This window comes from Schistosoma mansoni, assembly GCF_000237925.1.
Source record: "Schistosoma mansoni, WGS project CABG00000000 data, supercontig 0160, strain Puerto Rico, whole genome shotgun sequence".
NCBI lineage: Eukaryota > Metazoa > Platyhelminthes > Trematoda > Strigeidida > Schistosomatidae > Schistosoma > Schistosoma mansoni.
The window spans coordinates 406,193-430,771 of NW_017386051.1; the positions used below are offsets into that span (position 1 = coordinate 406,193).

Below are 24,579 nucleotides of genomic sequence, written 5' to 3' on the forward strand. Positions count from 1 at the left end.
TCGTGTTCACGGATCACAAACCGACATTAGTTTGACAATCATTGAAAAACCAGGAAGTAGTAGACATCTGTTTTGTCTCAGTATAGGTCAACTGAACAGCATATAATCGTGACATTCACAAGGATCAGATCTAATAACTTCGCTTATCAAAGTAAGCTCTCAACGTTTAAACCAAAGAGTCAGTATCCAATGGTGTACACTTCAACTTTCAATCAATTTGAGATATTGCTCAACCATTTTTATTTTGTTATTGAATGTGTGACCTAGGTTTTTAAGTAGATGTTCTACTTTCAGTCACTAAGTGACGAATTTGAATCCTGCTCCATTTAACTCAATTTTCGCAAGCATGTATTATCACATTAGCCTTGACATTCCAAGTGTAGTTTATAGTCAAGAGCATGAACCTGTAACTGGTAGGTGAGTTCATAAAAAAGGAATATAATATGTCATATGTGTAGAGGAAGTTCTAGAATGGACCGATAAAATACATCGTTGATTTAATCTAAACAAACCACACATAGAGTGATAAGTTCTACTCAACACGGTTAAACCAAACACGAGAGATGATTTCTTGCAGTTGCTATAATAATAATAATTACTACTTAGAAAATCATCTAAAATAAGAAAGATGGTTGTGCAATTGGGAATATATCATGGAGGAAGGGTTAGTAAACAAACTGTATGAAAGAGAATAGAGATTGGAGGCTTTCCTAGTATTATTCAATATGATTTGATAAACATGCAGGGCTAAAGAATATCGAAATTTAAAAAAACACAGCAGTTATTCAGTATAACTTCACTTAGTATTGTCTGTTTGAATCTTCCCATTGATGTTTAGGATTGCAACTGGTCAGTCTCTTATTGGCATATGTGTATACTGTGCGTATTGCCTTGAAATGTACTGTGTTTGAGTTACAGAGTAAACATCAACTCTGAGATACAGATACATCCAGCCGACGAGTCCCAAAAAGGACGAAACGCGCGTCCTAGATTCCGCTGCTAACCACTATACATCGTTGCTTATAATAGTTATTTAGTATCTTACTAATTCTAGTGATTTCCCAATAACTTCTTGAATTCTTAACTTGAAGTAAAAGATTGGAAACGAACTTACATTAGGAGTGTAAAAATGAAACAATGACGCTAACAAAGTAGCTGATAAACCTGAATTCCAAGTATTCATAGGAATGTTAAATAAATGAAAACGGAGATTCAACAAGTGTTATAAATATAGGCAGAATTTGGAAATCGATAATCCTTGAAGTTGTTTCTTTTTTAAGTTTATGGAAAGAGTTTGATGGAGATTGGTTATTTATGTAGGCTATATTCGTCACAGACTAATCTCATTTTGAGCATCATTGACATACAACTAGCAGTGGACAGCTATTTCATTCTAGTATGAGGGTCCTCATCAGTGTATATTCACGATCCTAACCCAGAACGGAGTTCATGACCTTCGGATCTTCCAGGAAATGTTTTGAAATTGAAACCAACTGATTTAGGATAAAGTGATAAGATTTCAACTTCAATGAAAGCTTCATTGAAATCATGAGCCAATCTAAGTTAGATCATCATTGAAAGCTTGAAAGGACTGAATAGCTGATTCATTCTAGTATGAGACTCCTCAGCAGTGTGCCCAAATGCGGGAATCGATCATAGAACCTACGGTTTTGCACGCGTATACCTAGCCTTTAACCGGCATCTAACAGTGTCAATGTTTATTCTCAATCAATCCACTACACTTAACAGTCATCTTTCATTGTTTGAGATGAGTAATCGCCCCATATGTGCTATAGTTTAGCTCCAAATACTTCAAAGTTTTCAATGATGTTCTATTTTAAATAGGCTCATAATATCAATGAAATTCAATAATGCCCCACCCAATCCTATAGTAATACTTATTTGAAAGTATTATTCAACTTATTACATTTCTATATTGTAGATATGTTTCATGTTCCAGTACCTGTTATCCTATTAAATCCATTTATTGATAAAACAAATTATTTTCTAATTGGTATCAAACCTATCAAATGGATTCAAGCATCATCTTCACCATCCTCATCTTCATCATCATCATCATCATGGATACGTCAAGATTTACCAATTACCTATGAATTAATAGCTTATAAATTACCAATACATAACAATAATATACAAACTATAGAACAATTAAAATTAGGACAATGGAATTCTAGTGAATTATTATCATTATTAATACATCATTCCATTAGTGATTCATTAATACAAATTGAATTAAGTCAATCTTTGAATGATACATCATTAAGATATGAGAAAAGATCTGAAAAGTTGTTAATTGGTAAAGCATTATCAATTAATCAAGATTATGCACTATGTATGAAAGTTTGTTTACAAGTAAGTTGATCAAGTATTTGAATGAATGAATGAATGAAATCATTAGTTCAGATCAAATATTGATCTTTAATTAAGTTTGTAAGATTTCCTGGATCAAGTGACAAGATTCTATGAGAAGTCTGATATGAAATATTTTTGATGCGAGTATACTTCAGATATAGCCAGCACATCAGATGTGTTAGCCCCGTAAACGGATCGAATAGTGTATAGGAGTGTCATAAACTAAGTATTGTATGTATCAATATAGTGGTCAAGCATACTGTTCTATATACTGTCTAATCAGTATACTCATAATCCTGCATGGGGTATATAATCCTCATGCTTTAAGTCAATAATACATGGTTAATACATGTTGGTATTGAAGTCCAGGACATGATTTTTGTCAAATTGATGTAACTGAATTCACGTTTTCGTGTTCACTTTGAATTTAGTGCCTGTTATCTACCATCTTTTATACTAGTGTGATAATATTCATTAGACTACTGAGTAAAAATAGTCGATATAATATTTACTGTTAATAATATAAAGGTCTATATTTTACCGAACTCTGTTTCTTTATATAAGGAGTCTTATCAGTCTTGATGAGCTAGTGCCTAATGAAGCCTCGGCATGAATTCAAAAAGCTCATTTGTGGTTTGTCAACTTGGGTACATATGGTTCAAATGAGATATCGATCTATCAAGTAAAAAAAGAATTTATTGAACAGCAGTTCGCTCCATTCGATGTTAAGCTTGTGAAGCATGACCATTAAGAATAGACGATATTCATAGATTACTAATATTTGACTAAAGATATACTCAAACCATCCCTTGAATATTTGGGGACAACCGAGTGAGTGATCCTGAGGTTATACATAGCGTACTAGGTAAAGATGGCAAATGGAATAATGAGGTAGTAAATTTTCATCGATCGAGATAGGTAGGAATCATGTTTCGTATGCAAAACCACCGCCTTACTCGATGGACGATGTCGCCTGGCGTATGAGTAGGGTGGAAGAAAATTAGCGTTGGCCAAGATAAAACATGGGATCAGTTCATGAAGTCATTGATAAAAAGAGTGAGCCACGTTAACATGTGTAGACTACTTTGTTATAGTCAGATTGATTATTGTAATCATTGGTTAGAAGCTGTGAGGGACATGGCTCAGAGTGGTTGTCAATGAGGAGTTGTATTTCACTCTTTATCATCCTATAGAACACGAGACCTGAAAACTCCTCATACTATCTATACATAATATTTGCTGCTGCTGTAGTGAACGAAGACTCAGGTACGATAAACCAACTTATTGCTTAACTCAAAATTACACAGTAGCTTTGCGAAATACGAAAATCATACATTAAGTACATCATTTGAATATCTTCCTTGAGTTGTCCTTTACACACTTTATCATTCCTCTAACCTTGTTGTCATTCTGATTGCTTACTGCTCATCTTTCTCTTTTCTTTGTTTCAATCTTTTCCCGTAAGCATTCCACTTCTGATTGCTGCTAAATACGACTTATATCTATCCGAATAAGAAGCACACTACTACTACTGAAACCGTTACTACTCCTACTACTCTGGGATTTGTCTTGGAATGATGTTATCTTACATTGACAATGTGGTGCGAAAGCTTAAACAGATACACATATTCTTCAGGTTCTTGTGCGCGTATATATGAACCTTGTAAGGATACATCTACATAGGCTGTTGCTATAAATTTACTGTATACTTCAAATAATAGGTAACAATAAGAACCAGTACTCACATTCCAGTTTATTTAATACTAATCAACTGTGTTAATGTTTTCATTGTGACTAGGACCTAATATTAATCCATTTTTGTATTGTTTGTTTGAATCTTCCCATTGATGTTTGGGACTGCAAACGATCAGTTTCTTACTGGTTGATGAGTCCCAAATAGGTAGAAACACACATCCTGGAATCCACTGCTAGCCTACAACATCTCTGTTAATATTAATCATCCCAAATGCTAGTCAACTTAAATAATCAAAAGTTCAATTGTTTTAATACTCTCCAATTTCAATCTTAAATGCTAAATTTTTTTCCAATTTTTCAGCCAAATAAACACTTCTACTCATTTAATATTATGGATAATAGTGTAAAACATGAACCAGTTTGTTATGAGTCAAAATGGATTCAACCAGTTTCAACAAATCGTCCATCTCCATTAATCGATTCATTGAATGATACAATCAATTCTCAATTAAATGACTACTATGATCCGGATGAATTATTATGGTCCAGTAATTCATTTGGATCCCATAGTCCACCACCGTCAGATGATGCTACCGCTCAAGGACCTGGTAAGATGAAGTGTTGTCGGGATTCTATTGATCACGGGAAAATGTGACAATTATTATAAAGGGTTTGAAATTAACTATACTATTTTTAGACGTTAGACTGTTGAAACTAGTTACCATGATCTATGTCTCTTAATAGTTAACAGTTATTAGCAGAGCGTACAAGAAATCTTGACAGAACTGATAGGATTTGTGTAACTCACAAATATTGCAAACAATATGAACAGAGTTTCAGATGGTTTTGTAATTATTAACCAAATTATTTGAGCTAGCTTTATTTGGACCACTATAGAAAATATGGAACCACTGGACGGCCTTTTCGTCCTATTACGGGACTCCGTGACCAGTGGAGTGCAATCCGTGTCGTGTGACACAAGTATCTACCTGAGACAATAGATGAAGGGTTGTGTAAGATCATGGATCGATTGAAAGTAGATATTAACACCACTGGACGCCGGTTCAGTAGTCAAGAGGCTAAGCGTTTGCCCTCGAGTCCCACGTACGGGATCGTAGATGCACTCTGCTGAGGAGTCCCATACTAGAACGAAACGACTGTCTAGTGCTTCCAGGTTTTCAGCGGTGGTCTAGCTTACATCGACTCGTGAATTAAACTATTAGGATAGAGATAACTTTAGGCGTAACCCTCGAATATTTTTGAATACAAGGTAATGTCTTATAGTAAAAGTGAAATATGATTAGTCACTGAGCTTCGACAAACAGGAATTTAGCCTACCGACTACTCAACATGTGAATTTCTTTCGTCTTATTGATTTCTACACCGGACTCACTGTGCGTGACTTCTTGTATCTCTGTTGAATAAAGTATTATCTAGTCTTTATTGTGGTTTTCCATCCTGGGTAGTGAATCCTGGTCCTAATTCAACGTGAGTGGTCCTATTATCGCATTACCGTATTATTGTTGCATACTTTAAAGGAAAGAAAAAATTTTAAATTATCCGTTCTATCAAACACCATTGATCCTTTCAATTGTGGCCACTTCAAATACAATTTAATAATAATGAGTCCTAATTCGATAATCCATTGTAGAGAGAAAAAATGTTTCGAACCATTTGCAATATCGTAGCCTTCTAATTCCTGTAATTACTGTAACTTTGAGTAAGTTGTAATTTCATCGTGGTACCTTCGTCTCCCGAATTCAATGGATGATTTCTAATAGAAATATTCATAGTGTTTAGACATCTGAAATGTATATCTTTCGGAATATCTTCCAAAAAAGGAGTGTAAACGTCCACACACAACTTTCTTAACAAACCCATTTTTTGAACATTCCGATAAATTCTTTTATTCACTTTAACTTATCATGAGTATGAATCTGGTTTGTCGCTGGTTGGGTCATCGAATGGTCTAACTTATTGAACGTAATTGTTTGACTGTGGGAAAAGTACTGAATCTGTGTAGTTTTCTTCATACTTCAATCTTAAAAATGAATCTCTATGAATCATTCATAATCATTATCATTTCAAATGTATAACTAAATATACATTACATATTGATTGAAAAACGGAGAGTGTTGGACAGCTGTTTCACAGTAGTATAAGACTAGTTAGTAAGAAAAGATGTTCCATTTTGGAATCTAACCTGGGATTTTCACTGCCCATAAACACCCATATTAACTATATACCACAGAGTTGGGACTCAAACAGATAGCAACCACTTAGTGCTTCTATGAATTAAATCGGTTCGCAACAGAAACTGCGAATAAAACATTTCACCATTCTCAAAAGTACAGTAACAAAATAAAAATAACTAAAGGGTCTTTATTTTGTAGTTTTAAATCAATCAATTAATATGTCTTATTTTAAACTTGCAATATATGCAATCTATTGCTTGATAGAGTTAAGTTTTTCTCCTTGATCTATGATGGGAAATCAAAAGCATATCAGTTTTATGAGTTCACTTGTATTCATTATTTAATTCACTTTTATTGATGTTATGGACTCTAAATGATCAGTCCCTTTTAGCATTTGTGCATCCTTAGCAGATTGTCTAGATACTGTTATTAAGTCATGAGGATTTCAATCAGATCTGTGTAATAAATAACCAAGAGATTCAAGACGCATAATGTATAATATCATCGGGAAGACTAAAACAACCAATATAAATCAAATAAAACTCATCAGCATCTATTTGAACTCAATAGCTAAATAAAGAAAGCATTAGACATTTGTAGGACAAAAAGTGCTTAACTCAAGTCCTAGTGTAAACAAAAGCTAACAAGTTCCAAATAAAATGAAACAAGAATCATACATTCCAATGTTAGCCATTATGAAACTTTTTTCTGGTTAGCGTTTTCTCTATCAAGTTACGAGATGGGGTCGCTAACCCCATACCCAACCCTCCTCCTTTATCGAGCTTGGGACCGACAGTAGACTCCGGAGGGGTTACAGGTAGAGTTATTATTCAACTTAACTTAAACTTATTTCCTATCATAACTTTTACAAATTCTAATTTTCTACTCTAAAAAAACTTATTTTTTTAGGTCGAGTAACTAATATTGAACTATCAAATATACATAAAAATCATCAATTAAATAATGATATACTAATAATCAATAAAAATCAGCAATTATCCCAAAATATCCCAAAATCATTAGATAAACAATTATCAATAACATCTAATGTAACAAATCAATCAAAGATCATTATATTATCCATTAGTATTACCATAATTATATTAGTTCTATTACTTGGATTAATATGTTTCTTATTAATTATATATAAAAGAAAACGTTTAACTGAAATCAATAAATATAAATTTAGTAATAATAATAATACTAATAATAATTTTAATAGTAGTAAAAATAATAAATCATCAATTCCATTAAAATGGAATAATTATTCTAATATAAATTATTTTATTTTACGTTGTTTAACATTAAATAAATATAAAACAAAACAAAAATTATATAATTTAAATGATATAATACATCATAGTCCACCACCAGGTAGTAATTCAATTTCAATTAATTTACAATCAACATTTACATCATATCCAATTGACTTGGTAACAACAACGATAACAACAACAACACCGCCATCACCACCACCACCACCATCGGAAACAACAACAACAAGATTATATGAACTAACCGGTTATACAAATCCTATAATAAATAATATTACTAATAATAATTTATTATATTCACAATCTAATGATGAAATAAGAAATTTCACTAATACAATACATAATGAGATGAATCCAAACTATTTATCGGATTCACCTAATACAACTTTATATATAAATGATCATTATAAAAGATCAAAATTAAATCGTGTTGGATCAATTTCGCTAAGTTATCATCATACATATCAATTGAATTCTCCAACATTATCATCATCAAATGTAATTTATGGATCAAATTGTATGAAATCTGATCAAATGGATCTAAATATTAATAATACTAATTCTACTACTACTACTAATAATAATGGAATTGGTTTATTGGGTAGTTTAAAATCTGTTAGTACAATGGGATCAAAAAATGTACAACCTTTAAATGGAATAGATGATGATAATTTATTATCACCAATTAGTAATGGACGTTGTCGAAATCTGTTAAACTCTATTCTTAGTAAGTTTGAATATTATAATATAATTCACCTCATTACACAAGCAAGTGGCGATCAGGACTCAGTAGCTCAGTGGATAACGTGTTGATGTTTGAAGCGAAAGGTACTGGGTTCGAGTCCCAGAGTGAATATCAACTAAGAGATGAAGGTACATCCAGCTGTAGAGTCTGAAATAGGACGACACGCGCGTCCTGGATTCTACTGCTAGCCATTGTCCATCTTTGCAATATTTATATATAATTGTTTATTATATTCAGTTTATTTGTATACAATCAAAAAGTATGTTTTTATCATGGACTAATGTTATTTGAGGAACTGATGAAAATTATTCAATCCCAATTTCCTACTTTATGAAAAGTAGGTAGTCATAACTTCACACAGGATTCGATTTAATCGTCTCAAGTCCCATAGCAACTACAGGAATCTTTCGCCTTCAACTCAAAATCCCATAGTTGATATTGTTGATGTCAATTGACTTTTGAAATATCGCTTTCTTCATCTAATTCTTTTGAGGAATTTCTGGCACAATTTTGAGTTATACATGAAATACCAAGTGGAAACTGTTATATTTAGAACTTTAGGTTCATGCTATGCCGTTTACTACTAGACTATTTGAACGATAGAACCTGCAACGTCGCAAGAGAGAAGACAGAAGACTAGTAAGTAGGAATGTTATTCCTAACACAGTGTCCAATATAGTACGAAAATCTCATGTATTTATAGTTTTTGACTGAAAGTAGATCATCATTTCGGACAGCCAATATGCACATAGGGGATCCTTCTTATTGATCCAGTAGGGAATCTACACGTTGACACTGTAGAACATTCCTCTAGCGGTAATTGAATGCAATGTCTTCTGATCTTTCTGGGCTTCTTGAGGCCTCCTTGAGTTTGCCAACGAGCCATCCATACAAAAACAAAAGACTTGTCTACAAAATGGTATTAATATTAGGTGTCTCTATACCAACTAACTTAAACAATTATGAATTGATGGTAATAACGAAGCAATTCAACACTTGCTTACGATCGGTTTAAATTCTTAATACCAAGATCAAAATCTTTATAAATAAAACACTGATGAAATATTTCAATTTGATAACATGAGCTCGAACTTTATTTGATCAAACTTATATGTCTTTTAATGTTTATACATTTGTGTATATTAGACAGACCACAAATATGTGGACCAATTCAAGTGGCTAATTTAATAGAACATGTACAAAGTTTAAAAGCGGACAATGGACGTTTAATGGCAGCTGAATTCGAATCAATCGATCCAGGTGGTCCATTCACATGGGAACATTCGAATCGACCAGCGAATAGAAGTAAAAATCGTTATGCCAATGTTATAGCTTATGATCATTCACGTGTTGTCCTACAATTGACTGGAAATAATGATCCTGATTCTGATTATATCAATGCAAATTATTTGGATGGTTATTGTAAACAAAATGCATATATTGCAACTCAAGTAAGTCACATTGATAGTTAACTGCTTTACAAACGTTGTTTTAATAATATACATCACTTGAAAGTACTTTTAGTATGGGGTAGTGGAGATCGTTGAATTTCCTTGAAATCATGAACCGATCTGACTTAGACCACCACTGAAAACCTGGAAGAAGTGGACGGCTGTTCTGCCTCAACATAGGCCTACTCAACGAAGCTCATCCACGATATCGTAGTATTCCAAAATTATTAAAAAATGAACACCATAACTTAACATTATTAATACGTTATGATGAGATTGATACGTTATTACTTCATGTGAAGCATTGTGCATCTAAAAGATATGTTCGTATGAACCAAAAAGAAGTTACATTAAATAATATTTAGCTATAAGAATACAATTTATAAAAAGATATAATTAGAAGGGGGTTTTGTGGAGATTTCTGTAGTTTTATATAGTTATAATCATGAGTCAATCGAAGCTAGATAGGTCCTGAGTTCGAATCTCGTGAGGTGGGATCGTGGATGTGCACTGTTGAGGAGTAGATTAGTGATTGTTAGAGCTCTTCCAGGCAGAATATATGCTGTCTTACTGTCATATAAGAGTAAAGTGTGCAAACGTAATTTATTGTTAAAAAACAAATAAGTTACCATCATGAGGTCAACATTTAAGTTGTTTTAGTTGGTTAAGTGAAGCTTTAGGGAGAATGTGAACTCGCTATTAAATAAGACCGAAGATTAAAATAGTTATTCAGTTGCCTTTTTTTAATTGCTATTCTAGTTTTTGAATTGTCAGTGTAAAAACTAAACTTCTTTTGACATATATCTACAGGGACCATTACCTCATACAATTACTGATTTTTGGCGTATGGTATGGGAACAACATTCTGGTATGATTGTATCAATGACACGTCTTGAAGAGAAAGCTCGTGTGAAATGTGAACAATATTGGCCAAGCAATACAAATGGTATCAATGGTAGTAGTAGTAGTAATAATATGAAAAGTGACAATAATTGTGTAATAACATCATGTAGACCAAGTCCTAGTATTTCATCACGAATAAATTCTACCTCGTCTAATAAAAAGTTGAATGATTTCAAAATGAAATTGTATGATAAATCAATTCTACCTCCACCGATTAATTTTCGAACGTCTTTGGATTTGAAAGAATCAAATGGAGAACAACAATTCAATGAATTCCATTGTGATAATAATAATAATAATGTGATCAGTGATGACTTAATATTTACAAATGGTCTTTCACATTTATCTCAAAGTAGGTCAATATTTTAAAATATTAATTATGTTTAATGTATTTTCGAATTAAATGTATCCATGATGGTAATACTATGGGATTTGAATCAACAACTATATCTCTGTGCTACTGTGGTATGGCAACTCGAACTGATGTACGTACGTAAGAAGTTCTACTTTGTGACTGACTAACTGACTGATGAAGTTAATATAGAACAAATGAAATGTAGCTAGCGATGCAATCCATGACTCTTTTTTTGTCCTATTGAAAACTTGTCAGTTGGATGTACATGTTTCCTAGAGTTGATGTTCACTTTGAGACTTAAACTCAGTACCATTCACTTTAAACGCTATTTTGTTATCTAATTAACTACTGAGTTCAAATAGCCATTGATTTGTGGATCGAGTTAGATTTTAATCCTACTGAAGTTTAGGACTTCAATCGATCAGTCTCTCTTGGAATATGTTGATCTTGTGCGAATTGTCTCGACACTACTATTAAAACACAAGTGATATAAACAGAAATGAATGGTATTTAGAATCCAGAACGCTCGTTTTTTTACTGATTGTGACTTGCCAGTTGAATGTACTTGTGTTCCAGAGTTGATGTTCAACCCGGGATTCGAACTTAGTACACAATAATTTTTCGCAATACTCGGTAATGTATAGTGTAGATGTATGTTAGAAAAACCCTTTGGGTGGCTAGAAAGTAAACACAACTCTTCATATTCCAAATTCCGATTTGACACTGTTGATAAATAGTATGGATGTGTCTACACAGTATTGATTATTACGCTATCTGAAATAATCCCGGAAAATTGATTTCAAAAGTCAAATTTAGTCATCGTTCCACATCGTTCCACGTAAAAATGACAGTTATCAAAAGCACTCAAGTGCCATTTATTGGAGACCGTAAAACTTAGTAGTATAGTCATTGTACTTACATACGCCGGTTACCCCTCGACGAGGAGAACAGGCCACCGACCAGCACTTTTTATCCAACTCTGTTCTCAGGAATCCTATCCAGTTGTTTCCAGTTGCTAATCATCCTTTTCGTGTCTGCTTCCGATTCTCGACACAGTGTGCTCTCTGGTCTTCCTCTTTTCATTTCCCTTCAGGATAACAAGTTACCAATTGCCTCGTGATGCAGTTCGATGATTTCCGTAATGAATGTTTTATCCACTTCCATTGTCTTTTCCTAACTTTTTAACTCTTAGCTGGTTTGTTCTCTTTCACAGTAAGTTGTTGCTGATGGTATCCGTTCAACAGATATTGAGAATATTGCGTAGATAATTGCTTATAAATACTTGTACCGTTTTGATGGTGATTTTAGTAGTTCTCCAAGTTTCAGCTCTGTACAGTAGAACTTTCTTGAAGTTTGTATTAAAGATTTTGACTTTGATATTGGTTGACAGCTGTTTTGAGTTCCATATGTTCTTCAACTGTAGAAATGTTGTCCTCGATTCGCCATTCCTTGTTATTTTGACTTTAGTAAAATTTCCTTATGAATATTAACAATTTTACCGTGTTAAATGTTTCTCTATTACGTAACATATTCATCGTTTCAAATTATTATCTTTGTGTTTTATTGATTTAGGCACAATTAATTTTGGTGATATATCTGTCAGTTTATTGGATACAATGGAATTGGCTTATTACACTGTTCGTTCATTTGTTCTACAAAAAGCTGGGTAGGAGAAATTAAATTCGTCTATCTTTCTTCTTTCAAAATTAATCTTAATTATTCTTTTCTAATTATTAATTTATCAGTAGTTGTCGGTTAAGAAAAGTGGAGTTCAACTAGGTCTGTTGTGAGATAGTAACTCACTGAAGACAATGGTGGATGTGTCGTTCAGTTTTGTGGATCGGTTGAAGTTAGACATTGACATCGTTGAATGCCGGCTCAGTAGCATGGAGGTTAAGCGCTCACGCATAAAGCTGATAGGTCCTGAGTTTGAACCTCTCAAGGCGGGATCGTCGATGTGCACCGCCGAGGAGTCCCACAATAAGACGAAACGGCCGTCCAGTGCTTCCAGGTCTTCTATTGTGGTCTAGCTTCAACTGATTCATGATCTCAACTAATAAAATGCATAATTCTCAAACATGTATAGGATTGTTACAAACCAGCTAACTGGTGTTCATTTGTAGTTCGTCGAGTCATTATTATCATACTTTCTAGTCTTGCTCCAAGTCTATGTATGACACATTCAACGGAATTAGAAAGACTGATATTTTTATGTAGAACTAAGTGTATTCAACAGTTACTTTCTACACATACAAAACAGTCTGTAGATTAATTAGTTGGAAATTAGATGTTATCTTTATTGACCTGAGATCTGACTCCAGATAGATCATTTGTTGCTTGTTATAGAAATATACATGTAGCTTGAGAACAATGGATAAATTAGTTTGTCTAGAATCCAGAATAACCCATATAGGCTTGACATAGGGCCGACCACTACAAATCTAGTTTGAAATCTAACAATTGACTGACTTCACAAGTTAAAGTTCAATAGAAACTGAAGTCGATTGATTAGTGATCATTCATCAACTATACACTTAGGCTTCTTTTTTTCAATATTCTATTCCACAAGAATCCACTTTTATAAAACACATCTTTATGGTAGGTAATAATTTTGTTCTCTCAAGAATTGAAATGATTCTATCAATAGAATTGATTCCAGTTAGTTGTTCATAGACATCCCATCTGCTTGATAATAATAATTCATCTGAATGGATAGTGCTAGTATTGGTTGGTGTTACATCTTACCTATGAATATGTCATTCTGAATATTGACTAGCGATATAAATTGTTTGTTCTTAAAGAATGCATATTATGAAAATCTATACAGAAAATTCCTAGTCCAAGTGTGTTTGATAAAGAACATTAAAGTTCATATTAAGAGGTGTATTCTTCGTAGAGAGATAACTAATCTCACTGATCAATCGAATTGATCTAGTTTGACTTGTTTAGAATTAAATAAACACTGTAAACCATATACTTTCAGTTCATTTTATGTCGTATAAATGTACAGAAATAACAATAATAATACTCTTTCTAATGACTGATTATATGAGATAATTTCCGAAATTCTAGTGTGAACCTGTGATCGGTAAAGCTCATCATCGTCAGATATATGCCAATGATTGCATAATGCCGTGAAATAATTGAAGTTTCACACAAATCATTGAATACCGACTCAATAGTCTAAAAGATTGACCGTTCACTTTTAAACTTGAAATCTCTAGGTTCAGTCCTTGACTGGGTTATGAATGCGTACTGATGAGGAGTCCTATATTACGACGAAACCGAATATGAAAACCTACTAACTAATTATTCATTGTCTTAATATGTATATTTTTTCTATTCACATGCTTTTTATGAAATAGTTGATTCAAGTGTGTTTTTTCATTTTATCCATCTAACTATAGAACAATAGAAACCAGAGAAGTACGTCAACTTCAATTTACAGCTTGGCCAGATCATGGTGTACCAAATCATCCTGCACCATTATTAATGTTTTTAAGACGTGTTCGAGCTGAATGTCCAGCAGATTCTGGTCCAGTTATTGTACATTGTTCTGCAGGTGTTGGAAGAACAGGTAAAATTTAAAATAATAGCAATGAATTCATTTTGTATTGGTTGTTTAAATCTTCCCATTGATGTTTAGCACTGCAGTTAATCAGTCACTTATTGGCTTATGTTCATCCTGTGAGGATTGCCTCGGTACTGCCTTAAGTTACAAGCATTATAAACAAAGATGGATGGTGGTTAGCAGCGGAGTCCAGGACGCGCGTTTCGTCCAACTTGGGACATACCATCTGAATGTGCCTGCATTCCAGAGTTGATGTTCAAAATATGTATTTCAGTTTGTATAACGAAGGTTATTAGAACTATATGATATGTTTGCGCAATACATTTCTTACAAACTGATAACTTGTTAAGACAGTATTCTATACGAAAGATTATATGTTAACTAGACAAACTGAAAGATGAAAAAAGAACAACGAAGATAATAAAGTACATAATGTGAAAAATAACATGAAAACCATGCTGAATAATATGTCAGTACTTACAGGAGTAAGTTAAGGGTAAGAATAAATCGGTCATGAACAAATCAAGATGGTTTCAGTTTCCGTATAGCTAGGGCTTCAATAAACCTCAGTATACGACCTTGAACAATTTTGTATAACACTACAAGGACTGATGTGATATCAACCCTGTAACTTAATGTCAGAAGATATTTGTCTATCCTATGATTTCATCCGACCATTGAAGTTCTTTTTCTTGTGTATTCATTTAGGCATATATTTGTAGCATCAACTGATTGACCAGATACAAATTTGTTTATTTATCTTTAAACTACACTCTAAATGTGGGAAATAGTGGTAATATCTATTTGCTGAAACCGAAGTTAATAAAGCAAAGTTCGAACCCGCAACATGATCACTGTGAATCAAACGTACTAATCACTAAGTCACCGATAAATATCCGGGTTTTTATTAACTAAAGAATGATCAAACATCAGAGAATCTTGAATGACGATTTCATCCTGGTTCATACACAGAGTTTACATCGGGCCAAACTCAGGAGAACTAGATTTTATTTGTGACAGTGGTATTTTTAAACTATTGTAATATTATCTACTTATTTACATTCCCAACACTTATCATTTTATAATAAACAAATTCAATCACAGCAATCCTAGATTCCATTACTGGCCACATTCCTTATATTTCATGTAAACTTGTGTTTTAATGGTCATGTCAAGGCAGTCCACACAGGTTCACATAAGACAACTATAAATGATCAGATTTCAGTTAAAATATCAACAAATAGATTATTCAAACTATTAGAAAAACTTGATACAGTAATGAATTGGCAATTGATTCCATTTAGCCGACTTGTCGTGAATTCGATCACTGAAGTCATTTCTGGACGTTTATTAAATTAAATTCAATCTATTATTAATTAGCTTTGATGTGTTATTTCTACTCCTAAATAGGTGCTTTCATACTACTTGATATATTGTTAGAACAAATGCGTCATGAAAAAGCTGTTGATGTTTTCAATACTGTAAGTCGATTACGTGCACAACGTAATTTTATGGTACAAACAGAAGATCAATATGCATTTATTTATGAAGCATTAGTTGAAGCAGCATCAAGTGGTAATACTGAAATACCAGTACATCAATTAACTACACATTGGTTTCGTTTAACTGATTTAAATCGATTAAAATGTCAAGATCTGATGAATTCTGATCCATTGAGCATTGGATTAATGAAAACTTCAATGAATCATACAAGTAGCTCTAATATATCTACTGGGTTAGAACTGGAATTCTATCAGTTATTAATTCAATCAAATTTAACTAAATTAATTTCTTCTATTCCATCATCTATTGGATTATTATCACCAATTGATCCATTCTCTTTAAAGACTGATGAAAAAATCTATGGAAATATGAATTTTAATAGTAATAATACAAGTACTATTGGATGTACGAATATACCACAAATACCTAGATCCATTGTTGGAATGTCTACCAACAAATCGATTGCAGCAATGTTACCGGTGAGTAAAATTATTTTGAAATAATGTAGAATAATTTCAGTCCAGTTAGATGCTTTTTTGGTTTCATTCAGTTCTCTGAGCTTTTGATGTGGGTTTATTCTCTGAGCTGGATGGTTTGGTCGTGGAGCTTTCATCGTCCTTCTGAATGACATCATCAGCACAAACTACGGGTAGAAGTGAAGTGTTTGAATTTCTCCTCGTATGATTCACAGCTTGTCCTGTGCACCTCCTTGTTGATTGATTCTTATTGACCTTAAATCTGTCATTGTTTATTTCTTTGTTTTAGTTGTATCTCCTATTGGTTTGATTTTTGCTCCTATGTTTCTGCATAATTTTATTGATTGGTTGATAAATTGGATTGATTTCAATGTGTTTGTTTGTGCTGATGATGTCGTTCAGAAGGACGATGAAAGCTCCACCACCAAACCATCCAGCTCAGAGAACAAACCCACATCAAAATCACCCACCTGAGCTACAAATCTTCTCCACCATCTCAGTTCTCTGAGCAAAACGATTTAATTTCTGAGCTTTGATTGTCTTGTTGGACAACATTATTATCTCTTATTTCATGTGGCAATGAAGTTTTTAGTTATTCTACAAGATCTTTTTAAAATCATTTTGTGACAGTAGCCTCAGTTGTGATTACTTATGTTAGTAGGTTTCACTTTCTTCAGTTGCCTTCGTATTCAAGTTGATCATTAGATTCAGTTAATTTTCGGTCAGCTCACTACCTGCTCTTATTTGAATGTATTGATAGGTCGGGTCTAATTTAATACATCTATCGAATCCTGATATATCTGAATGCTATGCTGTCATATATCTATTGAGAATCTTGAAAATCCAACGAAACAGAAATTTGATGTTCTCGCAGTCGAATTCACCTTCGTGTTTGTTAACATCCATTGATACCAGTAATACCATATCTTGTCATTATGCTGATAGTTTGTGTTTGTTAATAAGTAGGTGAAGAGGGTGTCTACTCTGTCTGTTGTAGTGTTTGTATCAATTAAAATAATTTATTCTGCAAAGAATATTAAATTTTTCTTCTTTCGCTGTTGTATCTCTAGGTCTGAATAAAACAGAGTGCAGTGATTATGTTGGTTTATGAGTGACAGTGACTCAAAAGTTATTTAAAGTCGTTATGGTTATTTCTTAGAGGTTATTTACAAATGATAGGATTACCCTATCCGTAGTTTCCCAAATTGAGCTTGTGATCGTGGATTGAGTCACCGGAAACTTTTTAATTCAGTTCGTACGGTAGACATTTTTTTTACGAAAAACAGACACGAGACGAGTTTCTTCCATTTTTCGCGTGGTGAAGGTGCAGTAAAGTGTTTTGTCTGTTATGAATTGAGTTTGTATATAACTCGTTTCGTGTGCTACTGGAACATCAGAAAATATTTATTTAGGACTCCTGAAATATATAAGATCACTCCCAAATGAAGTAGATGGTGATGATCTTGTCCAGTTCGACAATAAAAGTTCCACAAATAAGCCACATAGCTCAGTGAACTTAAAATTACCAGAATTAGACAGCATCTCCTAAAAAAAGTATCTCGTCAATTAAATATAGATCTTTTGTGCAAGATGAAGAACTGTAGCTAAGAACAAGAATTAAACTTATGAATCATATCTTAACCTCAATGAATGTTAATTGACCTAGAAAACATATATTATACAATTGCCGATGTACAATTTCTTAAAAGGTTTCGTTAGTTGCCCACATTTGTTACACCAATCAATCTTGAACATTTTCAGTATACGTTTGTGGAAACTGTTAAGTTCTAGTATGTGAATCTTCAACAGTAGGCATCCTTGACCCCTCACTTGAGACTCTAACGCTCTCGCTCGAATTCTAAAACTATAGACCGATGAGCGATCATCCAAAAATGTTTAGCGTTCGTGTATGACCAAACGTCCTGGGTTTAGGTCCCAATTGTGCGATCGCGGATGGGGAATGACGAGGAGTCTTATACTAAGACGAAACGATCGTTCAGTGCTTCCACGTTTTCAACGGTGATCTAACATCGATTGGTTCACGCTTTCAATGTAATTCAAATGTGAACACACTAGAATTCTACTGCTCAGTCTTTGTCCTAATAACATGACTTGGACTGAATTCCTTTATTTATCTTTGGAATGGTGAAGGAAATTGATGATCTCTAATCTTTTGTAAACTTAAAGAATTGTGATAAACGGGATGAAACCTAGGTGGAATTGGGAATTCTTGTCAAATACTTTTCATCAACTGTGATCGAAATAGATAAAATGCTGTGTCAACTCATTTACTTACTTGCTTACTTATTTACCCCTGTTCCCCTATATTGAGCATAGGTGCCTCCCTGAAATCCACGACCAACCTTGTCATGGGCTCCCTTTTTCATTTGGTTCCAAGTGTAATTCTTTCTTTTGATGTCAGTCTCCAATTCCTGTAGCAATGTGTTCCTCTGTTTGTCTCTTCCTCTTTTGTCTTGATGTTTCCAAGTTAGGGCTTATCTCATGATACGGTTTGAAGATTTCCGTAATGAATGTCCAGCATCTTTTCTTAATTTTCTTTTTGTTGGGAGGCTGGTTTGTTCATTGCCACAGTAAGTTGTTGCTGATGGTTTCCTGATAATGGCTAAGGAGTAGCTTGCGTAGACAATAGTTTATAAATACCTGTTATATTTTTGATGATGATTGTAGTCGTTCTCCAATTTTTGGCCACATGCAATCGAACTTCCATAATATTTTGTACTGAAAATTTTGACTTTGATGTTGGCTGACAGTTATTTTGAGTCAACTCACTTAAATTGATGAAAATACTATATTTTCATTGTTGAAATTCGACGTACATTATTATACATGTGAATATAACCCTAGATAATTGATTATTACGGACAATCGTTTTATTATGCTTTTAGTAATACAAATACTGATAAATGATCACTTACTGTTCTTTCTTCTTCTTCTTCTTCTTCTTCTTCATATTTTAGGTTAATTTATCGAAAAATTGTAGTCTCAGTATTATACCACATGATGCAAATCGTGTTGCGCTTCGTGCTGTTCGTGGTGTTGAAGGTTCCGATTATATCAATGCTAGTTATATTGATGGATATAGATCACGTGCTGCGTATATAGCAACACAAACACCAATGATGAATACTTTAGAAGATTTTTGGCGTATGATATGGGAGTCTGGATCATGTCTCATTGTTAAATTAGATGGTACAATAACATTGAATGATTTGAAATTTATGGACTCTGTAAGTTTTCATGTTGATAACATTCTCTGTGCTTTTCTAGTTTCCTATAAGTTCATTTTCAAATGAATGGTGGTTTAAGTCATTTACATACAAAACTATTAAAAAGAAAAGCATAAAGTGTTAAAAAATCCGACTCACACGTCCTCATCGTGCCTCCTGGATCATGAGACTGTTTCCATGAACTAACGTGAGCGGTTAATGACGGGTGATGGATATCGGCCTAATCAACCACTCTACCAATACTCGAGAACAATTAGGAATGCTACATAGAGTCATTACATAACTATTGAGGGTTCAGAAGAGTGGTAAAAAATGAGTCTGCCCAAATAAAAACAAAAACAGTTATGTAATGGTTCTGCGTAAACAGTGCAGAAACAGCTATCATACCTCGGCAGTTGTGCCATGATTCGATGTAGCACTCTTCTCCAGAAGGGCCTACTAGGCTTCACCATTTTATATGGCTGGAAGGGGCAATGAGAAATAATGTAAAATAAACTGTAAGTACCTGTTAGATTTCAGATTACATTGAATAAACGGATTAGTCTGTCACCATGTTATGAACCAAACACTTAATGTCAAACATATATATATATATATATATATATACGAATGAATAAAATGACCTAGTTGAATATGGATAAATAAATATTGTTGATTTTTGGCTAATCAACTATTAACTAGTTCAATTGTATACGATGAAATATTATGCAAAATGAATCATAACTACTCATAAGTAACCCTACAATATAATATTTCAAAATTCCAATTCATTTGGTGTTTGATTTACAAAACACATAAACTAGACAGGTAATAGTTCACGATGGAATTAACGTCCATTTCAAATATGAAATAAGATTGTACAATTGTATATTCATATGAGATAATATGATTATGTTTGTAATGAACGAAATCTATGGAATACTGCTTATCATGAATAGATTTGTGTACTTGAAACTCTGTGTGACACTAGATTCATGTGTTTATGTATACTTATGTGTAAGGGCTATATTGTACTGATTGACTTTGAAAATGACCCGGCATTTGAAGTCAAGCGCTTAAACAGTCGGATAATTACCTTATCCATATAAATAGTTTGTTTATTTAAACATATAAATATTGGTACAGATGAGCACCAGATATATATTCGCCACACAAATCCCATTTGATTTGTGTGAGGGCTGTGATACTGCCCAGGTGCCCAAACTAAGAAGCCACACCCGGAGCTTTTGATCTAAGGGTCTGATCCACAAGGCAGTGGAGCATCGTGAAGAGATGCAGTCCCATGGTAGCCGGTGACCAACGATAGGTTCATACTCCGTTTGTTTCCTCAGGATCCTTGAGCCCACGTGCACCACTGGTTTGGAACCGGGGTTTTCCAACTCCCCTAGGTGGACCCTCTGTGTCCACCAACCCGGTTAAAGCGCCGGACATTCGCTTTTCGTTCTCTCAATTTTTTAAACAACACCACCGCCATTGTGAGAAGGCAGTGAGTGGGAATCCTTGTCAGAGGATATATACGCGTGGCCATGTGAGAGCATTTCGAGAAGGAGAGCAGACTCACTCCACTCTCGGCCGTACCAGGGCATTTGGGGCATTTAGTTTGCTCAATGAATATGACGGTTAACCTAGAAATAAATTTAGGAATGACTAAAATGAACAATTGAAATAGAATTCAGTGTAGAACCAAAAATGCTCTCGATTTAATTTATTGTTAAACCATAGCCCAGCTAAACTACTCAAATATCTAAATTTTAAATAACCATAAAAGAAGTGATCGAATAAACATGGAATGATCCAGTCATTAGTTCTATTGTACACTGAAAACCGAACAAGCATGATGAAGACAAAATTTTGCTTCTGTTGATAATTTTTTTAATCTTTCAAATACTTTACAATTGATAGCCAACGTATTGGCCAAATTTACAATCAGCACGTCATGGTTTCCTAGTAGTTGATCCAATTGCTACTTATACAATGCCAGCTTATATTATGCGTGAATTACGTTTAACTGATACACGTGATGGTTCCACACGAACTGTACGTCAATTTGATGCAAGTTCAACAGCTGATGCATTAATTCATTTAGAAAGACAAATTTATTATTCTACATCTAATAAATCAAATTTTAAAGAGTTTATTGAATCATCTCAACCGATAACGGGATCGACAATAACAACAGCATCATCAACAATAACATCATTTCCACCAAATCCTTCATCAATTTTAGAAACATCATTTACTGAAGATGATTTTCTTAGATTTAATCAAATACCAACTCATGTGATCTCAACGTTTAGACAATGTTATCAACCAATATGTGAATCAATGCTTGAATTAATTAGTCAAGTACATAAAACCAAAGAACATTTTGGCATAGATGGACCAATCACTGTACATTGCAAGTATGTTTTATTCATTCTATTTCTTTTTTTCTGTATAATATTCAAATTGACATCCGTCACAGATTATCACGAAGATACAATACAAAATCCTTTAATTGATTATCAGGTGAATCAAACTAATCCTTATGATCTTATACGGTCAAGTGTTTGTCATCTAGACAGAGTATGTGCATTAACCACACCAGTACTTTCGAATTCCACAATGAACGCCCACACTTTAGACTCCTAAGTTGCTAGCTCATGGTTTACATTTCTAATTTCAGTCGGTTCTCTATAGTCCGTCATTACTGTACCTTATCTTTGGTGATATTTGTCTTACACGCAACATGGTTTCAATCCCATTGTGTCACGATTTATGACTAGCATTACATGTATTGAAAGAAGACATAATAGCATTGTTATCACATTACATTTTCGACGCTACATAATTCTGAAAAAGAGAGTTACATAACGTTACACTGCATGGGATGTAACACTGCCTTTAAATTCTTTTTATTCGTAGTTTTAGCTTTAATTCTGTGTGTTAACTAACAAAAATTATCCAGTGTATTGTTAATCCTAACGAATGACTCAGTGTAACTGTGTTTGTAGTTACGCATAATGTAAGAACTGACGACACGTGTAGTCTGTAATGTCGACACCAAGACTGTGACTCATCAGTACTAATGTTGCTATATTCAAAATTGACTATAGTTGCAAAATAATATCGTGATGTTCGTTACACCAAGCAGTTATTTGTGGGAGTTCACACAAACGAAAGATAAATGATGAACACAAGTTCAGATCATTATCAAGAATTCATCTTTAACTTAAGTAAATAGAGGACATTAATTTTTTAATCATTACTTAGCCAGTACCATAGCTGTTTGATAGTTAAAAATATTTGAAAGGAAATCTTCCGTCTAGGCTTTTTCATGGTTGACATTAGTCAATAATGAATATCTTAAGCAAACTCATACATGCATAAAATTCTTCAAAAATAACAATTCATCACAGGATTTTCGTTACCAGAATCCAGTGACACAGTACACCATCATCGTCTACATCATACATTTAACTTATTCAAACAGTCATCGAAAATTAGTAAGTGTTAAACGGTTGTATGGAACTTATCAGCAGCAATTATTGATAACCCAATCAGGATTCAAATACAGGACTTTCATGTCTTGCAGTATGTCACTAAACTTGAAACCATTGAGTTGGTAACCAATGGTTTTCATTCCTAACCTTAAACACATTGTTGTGTAGGCCCATAGTAAGTCGAATCGCTTATCCAATGTTTCTTATATTTTCGATGATCGCCTAACTGATGTAAATAAAAACAGTCAACGATCTCCAAAAACTTATATTGAGAGAAAGCACACCAAAGAAATTATTTTAAATACAATTAAATATATTATTCCTATTGCCAACATCAATTTTGAAAAGGATGAAATAATTTTATTGTAAAAGACTTCGTTTTACTACTCCGACAGTTGATGATTATCCAAATTAAGTTGCTCAATGGATTATGTGTTGATGTCTGAAGCGAAATTGACCATGTTCAAGTCTTGGTGGGAACATCAATACTAGGACATCAACGCACATTCCGTATTTAATTGTTAGATACCATCGAAAATCCTGAAATATTCCATTTCATCAGAAGATAAAAATATTTCCATCATCAGTGGTTTTAAAATTAGACTTCTATACCAATGAGTTCTGGATCAGTTATCTCAGGTTTAAGGTAGTGGATTAGATCCCTGCCAGTGGGATCGTGAATACCTACCGTCGAGGAGTCTAATATTAGGACAATGTATCTGTCCAGAGCATCTCGCTTTCCATTAGATGTCTAACTTAGGTCGAATCACTATCTTTTTCGCATTAAATAATCTTCATGAATCCACATACTGATAATCATTGTTATTTGTTTTCACTACATTTTTCTCTTTCTATTCAGTTTGGGTTCTGGAATAACCGGTGTCTTCTTAGCTATTTCTCTAGTACTTGAACGAATGCGTTTTGAAGGTGTAATTGATATGTTTCAAACTGTTAAACTTTTAAGATGGCAACGACCAGGTTTAGTACAAACTGTTAGTCAATATGCATTTTGTTATGTTACAGCATTAGAATATCTTGAGTCTTTCGAACGATATACAACATAAATAGATTGAATAAAAACTATTCATCATTCACTTTGTTAATAAACATATGAATGAAATATTTTTTCTCTTTATATTATAACAAATTGAAATGGTGTCAATATTCGATTTTTTTTTGTTTCTATGCCCATAACTGATTGCCAATTAGAATCAAAACTGAAAATCTTTCTTAAATTCATATTGAATTTGTATGTGTTTTTTTCTTGTATAAATTGTATAACATTCTTCATTATTTTGCATTTATTCC

At 33.4% G+C, this 24,579-nt stretch overlaps 1 protein-coding gene across 1 annotated transcript in view; it reads left to right on the forward strand.

Annotated features, from left to right (window-relative positions):
• Smp_144050 (receptor tyrosine phosphatase type r2a,putative) overlaps positions 1–24,335 on the forward strand; it is a gene marked incomplete at both ends in the record, with an annotated part of 132,178 nt that extends 107,843 nt beyond the window's left edge. The window contains 13 exons of the mRNA XM_018797987.1: positions 2,123–2,373; positions 4,430–4,676; positions 7,173–7,312; positions 7,886–8,264; positions 9,429–9,733; positions 10,544–10,679; positions 12,564–12,657; positions 14,399–14,568; positions 15,973–16,297; positions 19,549–19,789; positions 21,692–21,921; positions 22,132–22,191; positions 24,131–24,335. Coding sequence (XP_018646753.1) covers positions 2,123–2,373; positions 4,430–4,676; positions 7,173–7,312; positions 7,886–8,264; positions 9,429–9,733; positions 10,544–10,679; positions 12,564–12,657; positions 14,399–14,568; positions 15,973–16,297; positions 19,549–19,789; positions 21,692–21,921; positions 22,132–22,191; positions 24,131–24,335 — 2,783 coding nt within the window. The remainder of the gene's footprint in view (positions 1–2,122; positions 2,374–4,429; positions 4,677–7,172; positions 7,313–7,885; positions 8,265–9,428; positions 9,734–10,543; positions 10,680–12,563; positions 12,658–14,398; positions 14,569–15,972; positions 16,298–19,548; positions 19,790–21,691; positions 21,922–22,131; positions 22,192–24,130) is intronic.
• Positions 24,336–24,579: the final 244 nt, after the last annotated feature.